We start from the raw sequence: 18,421 nt of genomic DNA, 5'->3' as shown, positions 1-18,421 counted from the left end.
TCCAGCCGGTCCAAAAATGAAAGGTGGCAGGGGTCCGTGTAGTTAGTGTTCCAAGCAGCGTAGTTTCCCAGGGCAGCGGTGAGGTCGTAAGAAGAAGCCTCGTTGTCCATCTTTCTCGTCCTTAAATAGGTAATCCTTGAAACATTTGAGACTTCTGCGTCACAAAGGACACACAGAGTTCACATCACACGGAAGAGAATTAGAGGAAACTGCGTCTCATCATAAGGACTTAAAAGTATGAAAAGAAACAGTGTCACAAAGATCCGCATTATAACAACTTGAAAGAATCCATCCATTTTCTTTGCCGCTAATCCTCACGAGGGGTGCTGGAGCCTATCCCAGCTGTCAACGGGCGGGAGGCAGGGTACACCCTGAACTAGTTGCCAGCCAATCGCAGGGCACACAGAGACAAAACAGCCGCACTCACAGTTTGGTCAATAGTCAATAATCCAATTAATGTTGCATGTTTTTGGGATGTGGGAGGAAACCGGAGTGCCCGGAGAAAACCCACGCGGCCACGGGGAGAACATGCAAACTCCACACAGCCGGCTGGGATCGAACCCGGGTCCTCTGAACTGTTAGGCCAACACTTTCCAGCTGTTACATTGTGCTGCCCCAACTTAAAAGCATAATAGGAAAATAAAGAGAACAGAGAAAAAAAATACACACATAACACTCCCCCCCGAAACTTTCTGTTGTAATATAACTAAGTCACACTTAAAACATGTTAAAACAGTAAAAACAGAAACGAAAACACTGGAAAATACAACACAAGTATCAAACACAACTTTACTTTGGAGAGCGCATCAGTGCATGCATTAGCGTCCACATCAGGACCAACTGGTTGTACCCGGCCGTGGCTTCCAACATGACCCAAGAATTCAACCCGGGCCTTTCCAAACTTGCACTTTGCACTTTCCCTGCCGACAGTCTCTCGAAGAGCTCCTGAATGGCGTAAACGATGACCTCGTCCATGTAGGCTTTGACACCATCCAGACTCGATGTCACGTTGGAACGTTGCTGGGGCATTCTTCAAGCCGAACGGCATCACCTTGTCTTGATACAGTCTGTGAACTGTACAGAACTGATGATGGAATTCTTCCAAAATAAAATCTTAATTCAAACACTTTGTTGCACCTAGCGATAATAGCAGAATTAGTTAGTTAGTTAAATCAAAATAAAAGCTCTGCTTTTACTTTGGAACGGAATCAACATGCTATAGCCCAAACCAAAGTAGGTTTTTATTCAAATCAGTTTAAAAAACAAAATGTTAATCAATTATTAGACTGGTTGAGTTTTCATCAGTCAGTCGCGGGCTAAAAAGTACAATTGTTCTTTTGCCATTCCGCAGGCACTCGTCTTCCCGAGAAAGGCGCCACCACGGGCAGCATCATCGGCGCCATCATCGGCGTCATCCTCATCGCAGCCATCATCGGCACGGCCGTCGTCATGTACCGCAAGCATCGCGCCAACAAGCTCAACGGAGAGTGAGTGCTTTGCGTAGTACGTCGGGTAGCCGACCTTCCGTTTTGGCGACGCGCTGAGAAAACGTGATGTCTTGTCCTCGTTTCCAGTGGCCCCCCCAAGCACAAGCCCCCGCCGCCCAAGAAGAACAACACTGCCCTCAGGCCGGTGAGTCTCTGCCAGGAACCCGTTGAATTTTGCCTTGGCGGATTTTAATCAGTGCAACACATTTGCATTTAAATAAATGAACGAGATGAGAAGCATTGTTTTAGAAAAATGACTGCGTTTGTGTTTGTGCGTGCGGCAGGAGGCCAATAACCCCCCCGCGGCCGAAGAACGCCTCCTCGATAGCCAGTACTACAGAACCCAGGATGCAGAGCCGGTCACGGTGAGAAATAACCCTCGGACAAATCGAATACAGGACTTTTAGAACTGCCGAGGAGAAAGCTTTGCCAAAGATCCCTTGATAATCCTAACACCATTTAAAAATAAATACATAAAATTTTAAGAAATACATTCGGTGTTGAACGATAAAAGATTTAGCGTTTCACCTCGTGGGACAGTTGGCAATTTTGAAAAGTTGCACTTTATATATAACAGCTTGGTTTTTAAAAGAACGGTGACCAACAATTCAATTCACGTGTTTTAAAGGTGCAGCAAGTAATTTATTAATCGATTCAACGATAATTAATTCTTATCGATCGTTCCGAGAGCTTATTTAATTTAAAATTTTGAATAACAGCCATTCATTTTAGAGGAGAGTTTAGTCTTCATTGAAACGAACCAAGTGTGGATGTTTTGACGGTGGGAGGGATCCGGCGTATCCGGAGAAAACCCACACGAGCACGGGGAGAACACAGAAACCCCACACAGGAAGGCCACAGCTGAGATTCGAACCCAGAACTTCAAAATTGTGAGGCATGTGTGCTAACTGTTTCACTGCTTAATTACCGTCCATCCATCCATCCATCCATCCATTTTCTTTGCCGCTTATCCTAACGAGGGTCGCAGGGAGTGCTGGATCCTATCCCGGCTGTTAATGGGGAGGAGGCGGGGTACACCCTAAGATGGTTGCCAGCCAATCGCATAGAGACAAAGAGTTGGACTCACAATCACACCTGGGGGCAATTTAGAGTGTCCAATTAATGTTGCATGATTTTGGGATGTGGGAGGAAACCGAAGTGCCCGGAGAAAACCCACGCAGGCACAGGGAGAGCAAGAAAACTCCACACAGACGGGGGCCGGGATTGAACCCCGGGCCCTCAGAACCGTGAGGCCAACGCTTTACCAGCTGATCCACCGTGCCGCTTGCTTGATTGCATTCTTTTTATTTAATTTTTTTTAACAAGTCTCCAACATGTTCTTGTTCCATAATGACAGCTTTACCTCCCTCTTGCAGGACTTGGACGGTTACGATGATGACAACGGGGGCGACGAGGGGGGACGGGTGCACTACTACGCCGCCGCGCCCTCTGGCTGGGACGACCCCGGCAACAGCGAAGCGCCGCCATTTTACGAGCACAGCGGGAACGAGCCCCACGAGCATCGTCGGGGTACCGACATCGGCCGCGGGGACAGCTTCGTGTCTCCTGCCATGTTCGTATAAGTGGACGTGCTCCACTGTACAGAAGTGTGCGTGTGTGCGCGCGTGTGCGTCAGTTGAGAATGTGAAATTCACCATTTTATTTTTTTCATCAATTTTACCACTTTGAGCCAGCAAAAGTACAAAATCTTTTTTTGGGGGGTGCTGTTTGAGGGTGTTTTAACTTAAATAATGTTACATCAAATTGAATGAAACGTTTAGTTTGCCATTTTATTTCACAATGGTATCTGTTACTTTTTTTTTTTTTTTAAACATAACTTTTTCGTTTTAGTATCATGACGAGAAGGATTACAGGGTAAATCTGGATTACCAGATAAAATCCGATACAATCTCTGCCTATGCAGTGAAGGATTAATTTTCTTTAAAGTCACGACCTGCTACTGTACTGATTCAACGGGTCAATCATTTAAAGGATTTTTTCCTTACCCTCTCGAGTGCTTTTGTGACAATGTGATTGTATTCCGTTTTTTTTTTGTCAAGAAAATTTGACTATTATTTGCTAATCATTTACTTTTTCCAATAAATAGTTTTTAAATGTTTACCATGTTTTTTTTTCCATATCCTTTCACCCTCACGAATTTCAAATGCAAAATAAAGTGAACAATTTCAACTTGTAAATTGTTTCACTTAATATTGCAGAATGACTGTCATTATATGAAAAATAGCAAATTTATTACTATAACATTCTGTTGTCATCAAAATTCACCAGTGTTTTCTGATGAAGCAGCATGTGGCTCGTTACCCAAGGTTATTTTTAACATCCTGTTCCAATTAATGTATTTCCTTCTTGGAAACGCTTTGTCAGGTCTTTACTTCGTGGCTGTTTGTAGCGCTTGGTGCTACATGCTCTTTGGGGTTGAAATCAGGGCACCGAGATGGACATTGACGATTCCTTTGGTTTGCCTTCAAAACGTCTTGTTACCTACCGTATTCTCTATCACAATTTGTTTGTAGTCTTTTTTTTTGTGCCTTCTTGCTGCCTTCAAGTGCTGCTTGCTTGATTGCCTTATAAAATCAACTGAGCCATTGCCGAACATTGAAAATGTTTACTCATCGACTGTGGTTTCTATCACATTTTCCAAAAAATGTTTGATACCCTCCATGAAATGACCGCAATTCCTCAACATTAAATGCCACGTTTATATCCTTAAAATTCAAAGGCACAGTATTATCTTCAATTACTTATCTTCAAGATACTTGTCAGGTTTGTCCAAGTCCTTTTGGACCTCGCAGTAATTCCACTGTTTCTCCAGCCGATGGCAGTATGGATTTAAAACGTAGGCGGCTTTGGAGCCTTAGAACCTCACGCTCGACAAATACAATAATGTGAGATGAATTCAATATTTATGAACAGTGCCACTTTGAAATGTGACATCAAGCACAGAAGGACAGCAGATGTCTTTCCTTTACTGTCATAGGGGTCTTTGCTTAAAAGCTGGGAATGGTTGCTGTCCGATGAAAAGCACGCAAATCTCATCTGAGTCATCTATTTCTATCTTAAGCTGCACATCCTCCAGTGAGATGAAAAAACTGCCAATTTTAGACCAGCATGATTCATTTCCTGCCTGGAGACTGAGTGTGCCAAATAGGCTTATCTTGCAAGCGTCACGTGTACCTGCCAAAAGAAAGAAAAGCACAAAAGATCGGTATTACCTTATATTGCTACATGAGCATCAAATATTAATCTTGCTGAGTTAACCCCCAATGAAATTGAAGTTCGATGTTGAATTTCAATGTTTGGGCTTCTGCAGTTACGGACATCAAGATCAAGTCAGGATGGTCGCTTGGTTCGGCGTGAACGTCTGGGCGTGAGTTGTGGCCAACAGCAGCTCCTTGCAAGTGTTCTTGGTGAAAGAGCAATGATGGCTGGTAACTCGAAAAACTAGTAAACTGCGGTATTTGGAAGTCTGTATGTTTATTATCGCTATCATCCATCCATCCATCCATTTTCGGAGTGCCCGGAGGAAACCCACGCAGGCAGGGGGGCAGCATGCAAACTCCACACAGGTGAGTCCAGGATTGAACCCAGGACCTCAGAACTGTGAGGCCATTGCTTTACCAGCTGATCCATCGTGCCGCCTTATCACTATCAATCTATTGCAATCAGTTTCCCAGTCAAGATACAATTCAAGTGGCGTCTTCCATTCTAAGACAAGTGGAAAAAAAAAAAAAAACAGCAAAAAGGACATTTGACATTGTGCTTGGAAGATGCAATTTTTCAAATTTGGGGTGGGGGGGGGGGGATATCAATACCAGGATTTATACTATCGTTTTCTCTCTGTTTATGTGATACAGTAAGATTTGGTATCCATCAAATACCAAGTAAACACAGGGCCAGTATCATAAATATCGATACAAATAACATTACAGGTATGAATAATGACACCATTCCAGATGCTGGTACTCTTTTAACCAGCTAAGGTACATCATCAAAATGCTTAATCAAAAAATTGCCTTGAAGTGTTTTGATTTTTTTCTCTTTTTCTCTTTGGAACATTACTGAATTTAAAACCTATATGGAGAGTTTATAGGTGAATGTAAAATACTACAGTAATCCCCTGCTACTTTAGCAGGATAGGGACCGAACACCACCCTACACCCGGTAAATGCAGAACCTCCTCCCGCATTTGGCTAAACAGGTCCAAGCACTTCCTCCCGGTTCAGATGAATGGCAAAGGGAACCAGATCAAGGCAACCGTAAGAACTTGAAACGTTCACTGCATCTTGTATTTCATGTTTCTCCAGAAAAATCTAGGCAACGGCATTGTGCAACCTGACGAGATTAACTGCGAATCACGAAGCAGGTAGCCGACCAAGGCCGAGAATAAACCTCGGCTCGCTTCTGCAGCGCTAAGCCGGTTAAAAATAGCGGCAGAAGAGAAGAAGGTGAGGATTGAGAGAACCCGGAGGGACACGCGGGAGGGCGGAAAGGGCTTCCTGGAAAGATGGTGGCTGGAGAATTAGCGGGTGACCTCCACTCGTGTGGATGGACAAACAAAGAAACGGCAATGTGGAAGCACACCTGATGCAACCATCATCATGTGCATGACCCTGATGAGCATGTTTGGCTGCATGCTGCTAGCTTGGTTGGTGAGTATACATGCACGCACACACCCATGCACACGGACACACACGCATATACACACACACGTTTATAAAAACGGGCCTGCTTGAGCCTGATAAGGCCTGGGACCCTCCCAGTGACCTTGGACATCTATTTTAAGAGCTACAAAGTTGTCATTGGTTAAGTAGCAGTTTTATCACAACCAAGTGGAATGTTTGAGGGCGACTACTCAATATGGCCTTGCTATGTGCATGGTACCTTGACTTATTAGTAGAAGTCATCCCACGACCGAGCCATCGCAAATTCTGAGTGAGGTGCCCAGAGGTCAGATGCAGCCAACTACCAGCAAGGGGGAAAAGTAAATATATAAAATAATAAATATTGACAGTGCAACTGATTGTTAGTCGAAAAACTTGACAATTGGCGCTCTGCTAATGCGAAAATAAAGAATTTTGGAAATGATTTAAAACACGCCATTACATTAGTAACCATGAGTTTTAGCGGGTTTTAGCTAATATTAGCTAGCCTACTCACATCAATTGTCTCTCCTCTTGGTGTTAAAAGAGCAGTTAACAAGCTAGCAGTTGATGCTTTAAAATTGCCCCTATTTTCCTTTTATGTTACGTATATGACTCTGTAGTTCTTGGGATGCTTTAGCTCTCGTCCAGCCAACGGTTGTTCTACGTGTAAATAAGGTAGGCTGAAGTGAAGAGGTGTAACCAAGTGAAGAAGGAAACAACGGGCCAAAGGTACGCTAGCTGATGTTAGGTTTTCACAAAACAATATTACACAGGAAACGCTAAACTTTTCAATATGAGTAATATGAATTGGACAAATACAGTAGATGATCTGTTTGGATATGTATGAAGTTAGGGGCGTCAATATCAAATCACCCTTCCTTAGCACCTGCCCAAGCGTTCCACACATTTCCTTGGAAATTAGCACGATTGCAGTAGTTGAGTTAGTCATTCCCAGCCAAAGATCTGCTTCGCATCTATGCTTTGTGGAGGTAAAACGCCTTGAGGTGACTCCCCTTTTATCTTGAGTCGTGACCTGTTAGTTTTCGTATTGTAGCTGTTGTGCGCTATGCAGTATCAGGTAGCGCTTCTCTCCTCTCGTTAAATTGCATACAATAAGTAGCTGTCAGTGCTATTATTTTAGTTTCATCTTTATTTTTCCCCCATACACGGAACCCAGCTGATTTACGAATCATCATTTACAAACTCCTCCACACGGGAATTTTTACACACAACATAGAGCAGCTGTGATAAGTACAGTATTTAACGAGTCAACATTTTTCTCATTTGATATATTATCTAAATTATATTAAATATATTAAAATACATATATTTCCAAAGGCGCTATTGACATAAAACTATCCCCAGATCTTGGGAACAACCCAAGTAATCCATACATACAGCTAAAATACTTTTTTGTTGTCATTTCACATTACAGTATTACACAGGATTTATGATCTTACGTGTTCTACTTTCTTTGTATGTAAGAAATAGTTGGATTGTTCACACCCGGGGAAAATTTCACGTCATTAGCACCTTTGGAAATATATTTGGTGATTAAAAATGGCAGTGTTAAATACTTTCCAACTATTTGGCGCTTTCTGCTGCAAAGAAAGGAGCCTGCTAAACCTTTCAAGATAATGCATAGAAAGGTAGCTAAGTGTTCTGTCTAAACATTGTGATAAGTAATAAGCAATAAGTAACAATTTCAAAAAATAAATCTAATTTTTTTTTTCTTTCTTTTTATGTTATTATTATTATTTTTTTTTTTACTCCCCGGTTCGTCACGTCTCGACTATTTGTGGAAACACCAGGCCAGAAGGATGCAATATGCGAGAGGGGAACAAGAGGACGGCAGTGGGACCAGCGCCAGCAATGCGGTGAGCGATGCTTTTGAGAAGATCCCTTTGCGGTGGGGGGGGGGGGGGGTTGAAGCAGGAGAGGAGTGAAAGAGAAGGCAGCAAACTACTGCAAAGCACATCCCCAATAGTGGGCGCATTGTAAAAGAGTATCAGTCTGAAACTGTCATGAAGTAGCAGATCATGAAGAAGGGAACACAGAGCACACACAGTGACCCGATCATGTTACCACCGTGTTATTCAATTTTAGGCCTACGTGGCCCAAGGCAGTACAAAATCTTTTGTCCAGGAGCACCAGGGAACCTTACAGGTATTTACTCACACCAGGTGGCAAGGAAGGACCCGAGAATGGGAAGCAGATGGAGGTTTTTCCGCATTTCTGTCAGGTTGTGGGCTTTTGCAAAATCACGTATTATTCACGTGGTGAAAAAAAAATTGTTTTAGATCCAGAATTGTGAGAAATCACCCACACACAACTCATGGGGCTGAGGCGGATCCACAAATAAATAAATAAAAGCACTTTTCCATGGGGGTTTATTTTATGAAATGTCATCATTTCTACCGTTCTCACAAAAGCTAAACATTTTCAAGTTTCTGAAAAAAAAAAAAAAAAAAAAGGGACACACACCTGCTTAGGTCCACATGTGCCACGAAATCTAACAAAAAACACTTTTGCAGGGAATGGTTTTTCGCCGTTTCGTCAAGCCCAATGCGGTTGGAAAATTGCATTTTTTTTTCTAATATCTAAAACAAAGAAAAAAAACTGTCAGATGCTTGGAAGTTGACAGACAAAAAGGGTCAAAATTGCCTTTTTCCAGGTTTGGGTTTTGAGTGCAATTTTCTTGTCTGCAATCATTGCAATTTCACAATTTTACAAGTTGCTGTTCATATTAGTGCATTTGTATAAAGATTAAAAATGTTTTTAGATGTCATCCAACAAAAGTAATCTACTTACACTGTACCTACTGTACCTGTTGGATTTTTTTTCTTCAAATTTTCGACATTGGATTTAATCCCAGACATGAAATTATATACTATAAAACTACGTGTCATATATAGATTATACTGTATATGTAGTGTATCTATATAATTTAGATTTTTGCTCTTGTTTGTAAATATTTTTTGTTGATCAGATTAAAAGAATAATATAGTTACATGGATTTTGTTTTTGACTTTTATAGACAGTGTCATAACCAAAACGCTAGGGCGGACCCAAATTCCCGACTCGGTAGACAGGGAGGCAGTTAAAGGAAGGTCTTTATTCGTTCCAAGGTCGTAAGTCGGAGAGTCAGTCAGAGTAAGCAGCAGTATCAAGAGCGTCAAGTGTACGGGGTTGGTCGCAGGACAGGGGCAGGTCGGTACCCAGGGGTTCAGGATCAGGAACGAGGAAGTGCGGGAACGAAGCATGGATGCGTCTGCTGGGTCCTAAATATACTGGGGTTAATTATCCTTGATGAGGCACAGGTGTGCAGGGGACCTCCACCGCCAGGGCTGGGACCGCCAGGACCATGTCAGACAGAATTTCTAGACATAGTGGGGGTCAAGTTTGGTGGCTTCAGTATTGCAGCTCTGCTTTTTGCAGATGACGTGGTTCTCTTTGGATCATCAAGCTGTGATCTCCAACTTTCACTGGAGCGGTTTACAGCCAAGAGTGAAGCGACTGGAAAGAGAATCAGCACCTCCAAATTTGGGACTGTGGTCCAGAATTGGAAAAGTGTGCTGTGCCCCCTCCAGGTCGAGGATGAGATACCTCGCCAAGTAAAGTCGTCACTTATCTTGGGCTCTTGTACACGAGTGAGGACCAAATGAAACGGGACATTGACAGGCAGATCGGTGCAGCGTCTGCACTGATGCGGACTTTGTATCAGTCGGTTGTGGGAAAGAAGGAGCAAAAATAAAAGGCAAAGCTCTCAATTTATTGGTCGATCGATGTTCCTCCCCTCACCTATGGTCACGAGCTGTGGGTCTTGAGCGAAAGAACAAGATCCCGTATACAAGCCGCTGAAATGAATTTCCTCCACCCGATGTCCGAGCTCTCCCTCAGAGATAGGTTGAGAAGCTCGGCCATCCGGGAGGGGCTCAGTATCGAGCCGCTGCTCCTCTGTATTGAGAGGAGCCAGATGAGGAGGCTCAAGCATCTGATTTGGATACCTCCCAGACACCTTGCTGGTGAGGTGTTCTGGGCACGTCCCACCAGAAGGAGACCCCGGGAATTACCCAGGACACGCTAGAGAGACTACAGTAGTATTCAAAATAATAGCAGTCCAATCTGACTAACACTTAACTACTACTATACACTACTGTATGATATACTATACTATAACATTATACTAGAGTGAAGAAAATGAGTATTTGAACACCCTACGATATTGCATGTTTTCCCACTTAGAAATCATGGAGGGGTCTGAAATTTTCATCGTAGGTGCATGTCCAATGTGAGAGAGATAATCTAAAAAGAAAAATCCAGAAATCACAATGTATGATTTTTTTTAATGATTTATTTGTGTGATACAGCTGCAAATAAGTATTTGAACACCTGTCTACCAGCTAGAATTCTGACCCTCAAAGATCTGTTAGTCACTTTTAAATGTCCATCTCCACTCCATGTATTATCCTGAATCAGATGCACCTGTGTGAGGCCATTAGCTGCATAAAGACACCTGTCCACCCAATACAATCAGTAAGATTCAAACTTGCAACATAGCCAAGACCAAAGACACGAGAGAAAAAATACAACTCCACACGGCTAGAAAGGGCTACGGAGAAATTGCTAAGCAGCTTGGTGAAAAAAGGTCCACTGTTGGAGCAATCATTATAAAATGGAAGAAGCTAAACATGACTGTCAGTCTCAATTGGAGGAGAGCCCCATGCAAGATATTACCTTGCTGGGTCTCAGCGATCCTTAGAAAGGTGAGGAATCAGCCCAGGACTACATGACAGGACTTGGTTAATGACCTGAAAAGAGCTGGGACCAAGGTGACTGTTGGTAATACACGAAGACGTCATGGTTGGAATCATGCATGGCAAGGTTCTCCTGCTCAAACCAGCACATGTCAAGGCCTGTCTTAAGTTTGCCAATGACCATTTGTATCATACAGAGGAGTCATGGGAGAATGTTTTGTGGTCAGATGAAACCAAAATCGAACCTTTTGGTCATAATTCCAGTAACTGTGTTTGGAGGAAGACGAATGATGAGTTCCATCCCAAGAACACCATCCCTCCTGTGAAGAATCTGGGTGGTGTTTTTCTGCACACGGGACAGGACGACTGCACTGCATTAAGGAGAGGATGACCACGGCCGTGTATTGTGAGATTTGGGGGAACAACCTCTTTCCCTCAGAGAATTGAAGATGGGTGGTGGCTGGGTCTTTCACCCTGATAAAGACCCAAAGCACACAGCCAGGAAAACCAAGGATTGGCTCTGTAAGAACCATATCAAGGTTCTGGCGTGGCCTAGCAAGTCTCCAGACCTAAACCCAATAGAAATTCTTCAGAGGGAAGTGAAACTCCGTGTTTTTCGGCGACAGTTCAGAAACCTATCTGATCTAGAAAAGATCTGTGTGAAGGAGTGGGCCAAATTCCTTCCTGCAGTGTGTGCAAACCTGGTGAACAACTGCAGGAAAAGTTTGACCGCTGTAATTGCAAACAAAGGCTACTGTACCAAATATTAAATTGGTTTTCTCAGGTATTCAATACTTACAGTATTTGCATCTGTATTACGAAAATAAATCATTAAAAAAATCATAGATTGTGATTTCTGGATTTTTCTTTTTAGATTCTCTCTCTCACAGTGGACATGCACCTACGATGAAAATTTCAGACCCCTCCATGATTTCTAAGTGGGAAAACATGCAATATAGCAGGGTGTTCGAATACTTATTTTCTTCACTGTAAGTGGTGGGAAAATGGATGGATGGAGTGTCATTGTCCAACAAAAACCTGCATCTGTTTTTTTACCATAGTTTTATGCCGCATTTTAGTATTGATTAGCGGTATAGTGTTTAGTTTATAGTACAGCGTCTGTAATACTTTTTTTATATTATCTTTCCATACACTTTATAGCTATGAACAGTATGCATTTGGCTTTTTTTCCAGTCCATACGTTTGCTGAGAGCAGAAACATTGACGGAGGGATTGAAATGATGAATATTTGATAAGAAAAGCTCGAGTTGCCTTGTTTCATAGCTTGCCTTGTGGTTCCCTTTGAATGCTTCGTTCCTGACTCAGCCAAAGCACATTAAAGCAGTCATCAAGGTGTTTATTGGCAGTGAACCCTAAACTCGACATCTATTGTACTTTTTTTTTTTTTTTCCTTGGCTTGCTTCGTCATCATTATCGTCGTCATTGTCACACCTTTCATATGAATTTTGTATCACGTTTCTGGGCACAAGTGCAAACATGTCGAATCACAATTACATGCACAGAAATATGTTCCACTGGTTGATAGGCAATGTTTGACTAACAACACTGAAAGGGGAAAGAAAAATTAAAGTGATTAATTGTGTCGGGCCTCTTACGAGAGCACACAAGCCTAGATTTGAACTGAACTTGTTTGCACTTATTTTTGCCATAAAAAAATACTCATTTTAATGAGGCTGTTCTGCTTACACAGTCACTATTGATTAGAAGACTCGTATTGTTATAACTGTAAAATCCACATGGACTCAACCTAAATGGCCTTTGAATGACGTTACACAGTCACAGGCTACAACAAGATTTCTCACGTTACTAACCTCTTTTAGAGACATCCCACAAAACTTTAGTTGTCAGTATGACGCAATGCACTTAGACGAGATCATTGTTGTAATTACAGGTAGGTAATTCAGAATGTCGCGCAAGTTAGGAAGGTTGTTGTGCAGTTAGATAGTTTGGTGGGTAGGTAATTCATAGGGTAGTTAGTAGTAATTGTGTAGATAAATAAATGGGAAGATGGCTCGGCTCTTGGTTACTGTAGGTAGCTTAGTTGCTTGGTTATCTCCTGTGGTCATTTTCTTTTGGGAGGAAAATAAGTGGGTGTGTCGGTTGACAGGTGTGGGACGGTAGATAGGCAGGTCGGTTTGTAGGTAGCATTACCAGTACTCTTTGTCATGGGCACGAGGTACGGGGCTGGACCCAATTGTAGGACTCCGAGGTGAGGGCATGATATTAAGCGCGGTTTTATTCCAGATCAAGGTCGTACACCAATAAGCAAAAAAATGCTAGGCTACAGGCAAGATCGAAAAGCATGTACAAGGTCCGACGAATACGAGGCAAACTTGGAAACGTGAACAAAAAGTAACAAGATGGAAGTGGCTCAGGCTCGCTGTGACAAATGGATGCTCCGCACAAGGCTTGTGAACTTACGCACAATAGCGGAGAATCCAACATGCAGTAATCCAACGGACTGGCAAATGCCGATGACACATTTAAAGCTTCAATGCTTGGTCTAATTGGCATCTAATGCAGAGGAGCTGTGGAACTGCTTCCAGAGGCAGTACCTACCGTCCAGGGTAGTGGTTTGGCCATTCCCCTGATACCCTTTCACAAATTTGCCGATATATTTGATACGTAGTTGGTTCAGCAAGTATTTAGAAAGGTGGGTCGTTGCTGAAGAAAGTAGTTTGATAAGTAAGATGTAAGTAGGTAGTTACTTCGTTTATTCTGTGAGTAAATTGTAGTTTAGTTGTCTAGATGGGGAGGCGGGGTGTCATTTCCATTTAAAGTGCTACACACACAAGTAGAAAGTGGATGAGTTGATATAGAAAGTAGGTTAGGATTGGTTGGTTGTTTAGTTAGTTATATAAAATAGGTAGTCGTTTGGTTGGTTAAGTAGATGGCCTTGTGATTTGTTTCGGTAGGTGAGGAAATAAGCAGGGACCGTCGGTAGTTTTGATTTTTGAGGTCGTCGGATTGGAGGTTTGTCGCTAAAGTAGTTTGGGTACTTTGTTTGAAACCGCTTTCTCCGTAATAAATTAGTTACTGGTAGGTAGGTACATAAAAGGGTGGCATGTAGTTCTGTAATTGTTCACTTGCTGTGTTACTAAGTGAATGTGAGGGCTGCAGTTGAATGCAGTAGGAAGAATTCTTTTCCACTTCTTTTAATACTGTAACAGCTTAATTTCTGGATTCCTGTGGCTCGCTTTTGGATTATTATTAAAAGTCCACATGTCCACGCAGGAAATGGTCCAAGGACAAAATAGCATCCCTAGTAATTATAAAACTCCTCTTGATTCCGCGTCACACAGATTGAGATTAACCTTTTGACGTGGGCGGACTCCACAGGTCTATTTTAATATGGCACAAGTTAATCCTAATTGAGCTCAGCCACTCTGCATGTCCCCGGGCAATATAAAGTGGCTAATACAGCGGCCGCCCGCGAACAGCTGGATGCCGCAGACTTGTACTGCTGCATTGTGGGTTATCTGGGGAGCAGACATGCAATTACAGTATGTCTACTTTACTCTCTAATATGGCAAGAAAAAAAAAGGAAATATTTGTTCATTTTGGCTGCCTGAAAGGTCGGGGAAAGTTGCAAAAATTGCATACCATAAAGCACAGTAATTAATGGCATTACAAATTAGTGTTTTGAATCATTCCTGACATAGTAATACTGCAATATGTATTAACTATATTGATTATTATTACTATTTGCAGATTAGAAAATGCGATTTCATTTTTGTAAAAAGAAAGTTGTTCAAGTCATCAGCCCAAAGATATTGTCAATGTCAAGCATTTCAAATACTGAAAAACTGTATTAAATGTATTTCTAGTGTCTTCTTCTTCTTCTTCTTTTCCTTTCGGCTTGTCCCGTTAGGGGTCGCCACAGCGTGTCATCTTTTGCCATCTTAGCCTATCTCCTGCATCTTCCTCTCGAACCCCAACTGCCCTCATGTCTTCCCTCACCACATCCATTAACCTTCTCTTTGGTCTTCCTCTCGCTCTTTTGCCTGGGAGCTCCATCCTCAGCATCCTTCTACCAATATACTCACTCTCTCGCCTCTGAACATGTCCAAACCATCGAAGTCTGCTCTCTCGAATCTTGTCTCCAAAACATCCAGCTTTGGCTGTCCCTCTAATGAGCTCATTTCTAATCGTATCCAACCTGGTCACTCCGAGCGAGAACCTCAACATCTTCATTTCTGCCACCTCCAGTTCTGCTTCCTGTTGTTTCTTCAGTGCCACCGTCTCTAATCCGTACATCATGGCCGGCCTCACCACTGTTTTGTAAACTTTGCCCTTCATCCTAGCAGACACTCTTCTGTCACATAACACACCAGACACCTTTCGCCAGCTGTTCCAACCTGCTTGGACCCGTTTCTTCACTTCCTGACCACACTCTCCATTGCTCTGTATTGTTGACCCCAAGTATTTGAAGTCGTCCACCCTCGCTATCTCTTCTCCCTGTAGCCTCACTCTTCCCCCTCTACTTTTCTCATTCACGCACATATATTCTGTTTTACTTCGGCGAATCTTCATTCCTCTCCTTTCCAGTGCATGTCTCCATCTTTCCAATTGTTCCTCTGCATGCTCCCTGCTTTCACTGCATATGACAATATCATCTGCGAACATCATGGTCCAAGGGGATTCCAGTCTAACCTCATCTGTCAGCCTATCCATTACCACTGCAAACAGGAAGGGGCTCAGAGCTGATCCCTGATGCAGTCCCACCTCCACCTTAAATTCCTCTGTCACACCTAAGGCACACCTCACCATTGTATATTATATTATATATATATATATTATATATATATATATATATATATATATATATATATATATATATATAATACATTGTATAAATGTATTTCTAGTGTACTGTATCTAATTCATATAAAGCATGTATTGTAGCTATAAAATAAAATAATTTACAGTAGCTGAGCAGATTATGTAAATGTTTTTCATTTAAATACAGTAATAATAATAATATATTGTGTAAAGGTAATTCTTTTATATCATATATATATATATGTGGTAATAATTAAATACCTATTTTGACTCCACAGTGATATGTAAACTAATCTTATTTAATCATTAATGCTAAGACGTTTAAATTCTGGAAAATTATATAATCCATAAACCTTCTCTTTGGTCTTCCTCTCGCTCTTTTGCCTGGGAGCTCCATCCTCAGCATCCTTCTACCAATATACTCACTCTCTCGCCTCTGAACATGTCCAAACCATCGAAGTCTGCTCTCTCGAATCTTGTCTCCAAAACATCCAACTTTGGCTGTCCCTCTAATGAGCTCATTTCTAATCCTATCCAACCTGGTCACTCAGGCCAACGTAATTTTGTTTTGTTTTATTCTCGCTCTATCGACGAACTAATTTAAGAGTGAATACACTGGCTATGTAAGCTCTTTTTGCTCAAGACAACCTCAATCGAAGTCACACAGGTTTGCACCTCGCAGCTGACCGGTATGCTATCTGCACTTTGAAATAGAGTCAAAGAAGGGAAAAAAAATAAAATTTATTAAATGGATTCACATACATCAATAGGATAGGGGAATATGCCTACTAATATAATTTGACATTCTACAAAAAAATGAACTAAGAGGTGAGAGACCACATTCATGAGCATAAAAAGCATAGCGGGGAGGGGGGGTGTCGGCCAGTCTTTAGAAGCACTTCCTGTAGACGATGCTTGGGCCAGACTCGTCGTACTCCTGTTTGCTGATCCACATCTGCTGGAAGGTGGACATGGAAGCCAGGATGGAGCCACCAATCCACACAGAGTACTTCCTCTCGGGTGGAGCAATGATCTTAATCATCATGGTGGTGGGGGCCAGAGAGGTGATCTCCTTCTGCATGCGGTCAGCAATACCTGGGTACATTGTGGTGCCACCTGACAGCACGGTGTTTGCGTACAGATCCTTACGGATGTCCACGTCACACTTCATGATGCTGTTGAAGGTGGTCTCGTGGATGCCGCATGACTCCATCCCCAAGAAGGAAGGCTGGAAGAGAGCCTCAGGGCAGCGGAACCTCTCGTTGCCGATTGTGATGACCTGGCCGTCGGGCAGCTCATAGCTCTTCTCCAGGGATGAGGAGGAAGCGGCTGTGCTCATCTCCTGCTCGAAGTCCAGAGCAACGTAGGAGAGCTTCTCCTTGATGTCTCGCACGATCTCACGCTCAGCAGTGGTGGTGAAGCTGTAGCCACGTTCTGTTAGGATCTTCATGAGGTAGTCAGTGAGGTCCCGACCTGCCAGGTCCAGCCTGAGGATGGCATGTGGCAGCGTGTAGCCCTCGTAAATGGGTACAGTGTGGGTGACGCCGTCTCCAGAGTCCATCACGATGCCGGTGGTACGGCCAGAGGCGTACAGGGACAGTACAGCCTGGATGGCCACGTACATAGCGGGTGTGTTGAAAGTCTCGAACATGATCTGGGTCATCTTCTCGCGGTTGGCCTTTGGGTTGAGGGGACCCTCAGTGAGCAGCACAGGGTGCTCCCCGGGGGCCACGCGCAGCTCGTTGTAGAAGGTGTGGTGCCAGATCTTCTCCATGTCGTCCCAGTTGGTGACGATGCCATGCTCAATGGGGTACTTGAGGGTCAGGATGCCCCTCTTGCTCTGAGCCTCATCACCGACGTAGGAATCCTTCTGGCCCATGCCCACCATCACACCCTGATGCCTGGGCCTTCCCACGATGGAGGGGAAGACAGCACGTGGGGCGTCATCTCCAGCAAAGCCGGCTTTGCACATACCGGATCCATTGTCCACAACCAGGGCGGCAATTTCGTCTTCCATTTTTCAGTGTGAGTGAGCGAGCGAGTTCTCTTCGGTGCTGACTGCGAGGTGCGCGAGCCAAGGCTTCCAAGCTCGACGCTTGCTTTTATTATTTTAATGCAAACAACGAATACAATCATCAAAAATATTACCTTTGCATTCCAACTACATAATTTAAAAAAAAAATCAACTTTAATAAAAACGTGGAAAAAAATGGAGTGCTTCACATTTCAGCAGTAATCTCTAAACAAGCAATCGAAACATAAGAGCTAAAACGGGGGGAAAAATCTGTAAAATATTAAAAATAGAAATACATCAAATATTTAAAATGACATAAGAAGTAGGATACCTGTAAATACAAAAAAAAAAAAAACATTAAAAATTGTGCATTCAATAGTATATCCTGGGAAATGCTCAAATAGAAATCAATGAACGAATTGCTCATGTGAGATGCGGGTGATGTGTTCGGGGCTATGTGTCATGTCCTTGCGTGTCACCTCGCTCTTGCCCTCTTCTATAGTGCTGTAGCATGTATGTCACTCTTAAAATGGAAATGTGACGATCTCCCCCTCCCCATGCTTTGTCAAGGATAAATCTGTCCGTGTGTGTGTGGGGGGATTGCTTGTAAACCCCGCCATCCATGTGTTGGCATGTATAACCTTGGAAGCATCACGGGATGGCTCAGAGGACAGCGGCGGTTGGGGTGGATTAGCC

General features: G+C 43.0%; 2 protein-coding genes across 2 annotated transcripts in view; one reads left to right on the top strand and one right to left on the bottom strand.

Moving 5' to 3' along the window:
- si:ch73-22o12.1 (nectin-2) overlaps positions 1 to 3,606 on the top strand; it is a 156,930-nt gene extending 153,324 nt beyond the window's left edge. The window contains exons 7-10 of the mRNA XM_061819765.1: positions 1,352 to 1,487; positions 1,575 to 1,632; positions 1,772 to 1,852; positions 2,864 to 3,606. Of these exons, the coding sequence (XP_061675749.1) occupies positions 1,352 to 1,487; positions 1,575 to 1,632; positions 1,772 to 1,852; positions 2,864 to 3,070 (482 nt within the window). The 3' untranslated portion in view covers positions 3,071 to 3,606. The remainder of the gene's footprint in view (positions 1 to 1,351; positions 1,488 to 1,574; positions 1,633 to 1,771; positions 1,853 to 2,863) is intronic.
- Positions 3,607 to 16,579: 12,973 nt separating this feature from the next.
- On the bottom strand, positions 16,580 to 17,811 carry LOC133500725 (actin, cytoplasmic 2-like). The gene has a single exon (XM_061819807.1). The coding sequence runs from the start codon at positions 17,726 to 17,728 to the stop codon at positions 16,601 to 16,603; it is 1,128 nt and encodes a 375-aa protein (XP_061675791.1). The 5' UTR covers positions 17,729 to 17,811; the 3' UTR covers positions 16,580 to 16,600.
- Positions 17,812 to 18,421: the final 610 nt, after the last annotated feature.

The sequence above is a fragment of the Syngnathoides biaculeatus genome, chromosome 5, assembly GCF_019802595.1.
Source record: "Syngnathoides biaculeatus isolate LvHL_M chromosome 5, ASM1980259v1, whole genome shotgun sequence".
Classification (NCBI taxonomy): domain Eukaryota; kingdom Metazoa; phylum Chordata; class Actinopteri; order Syngnathiformes; family Syngnathidae; genus Syngnathoides; species Syngnathoides biaculeatus.
This window is presented reverse-complemented; position numbering and strand designations above follow the sequence as displayed.

Excerpts from the sequence above, each read along its gene's own strand:
- LOC133500725 (XM_061819807.1), bottom strand. The coding sequence starts at position 17,728 with ATGGAAGACGAAATTGCCGCCCTGGTTGTGGACAATGGATCCGGTATG.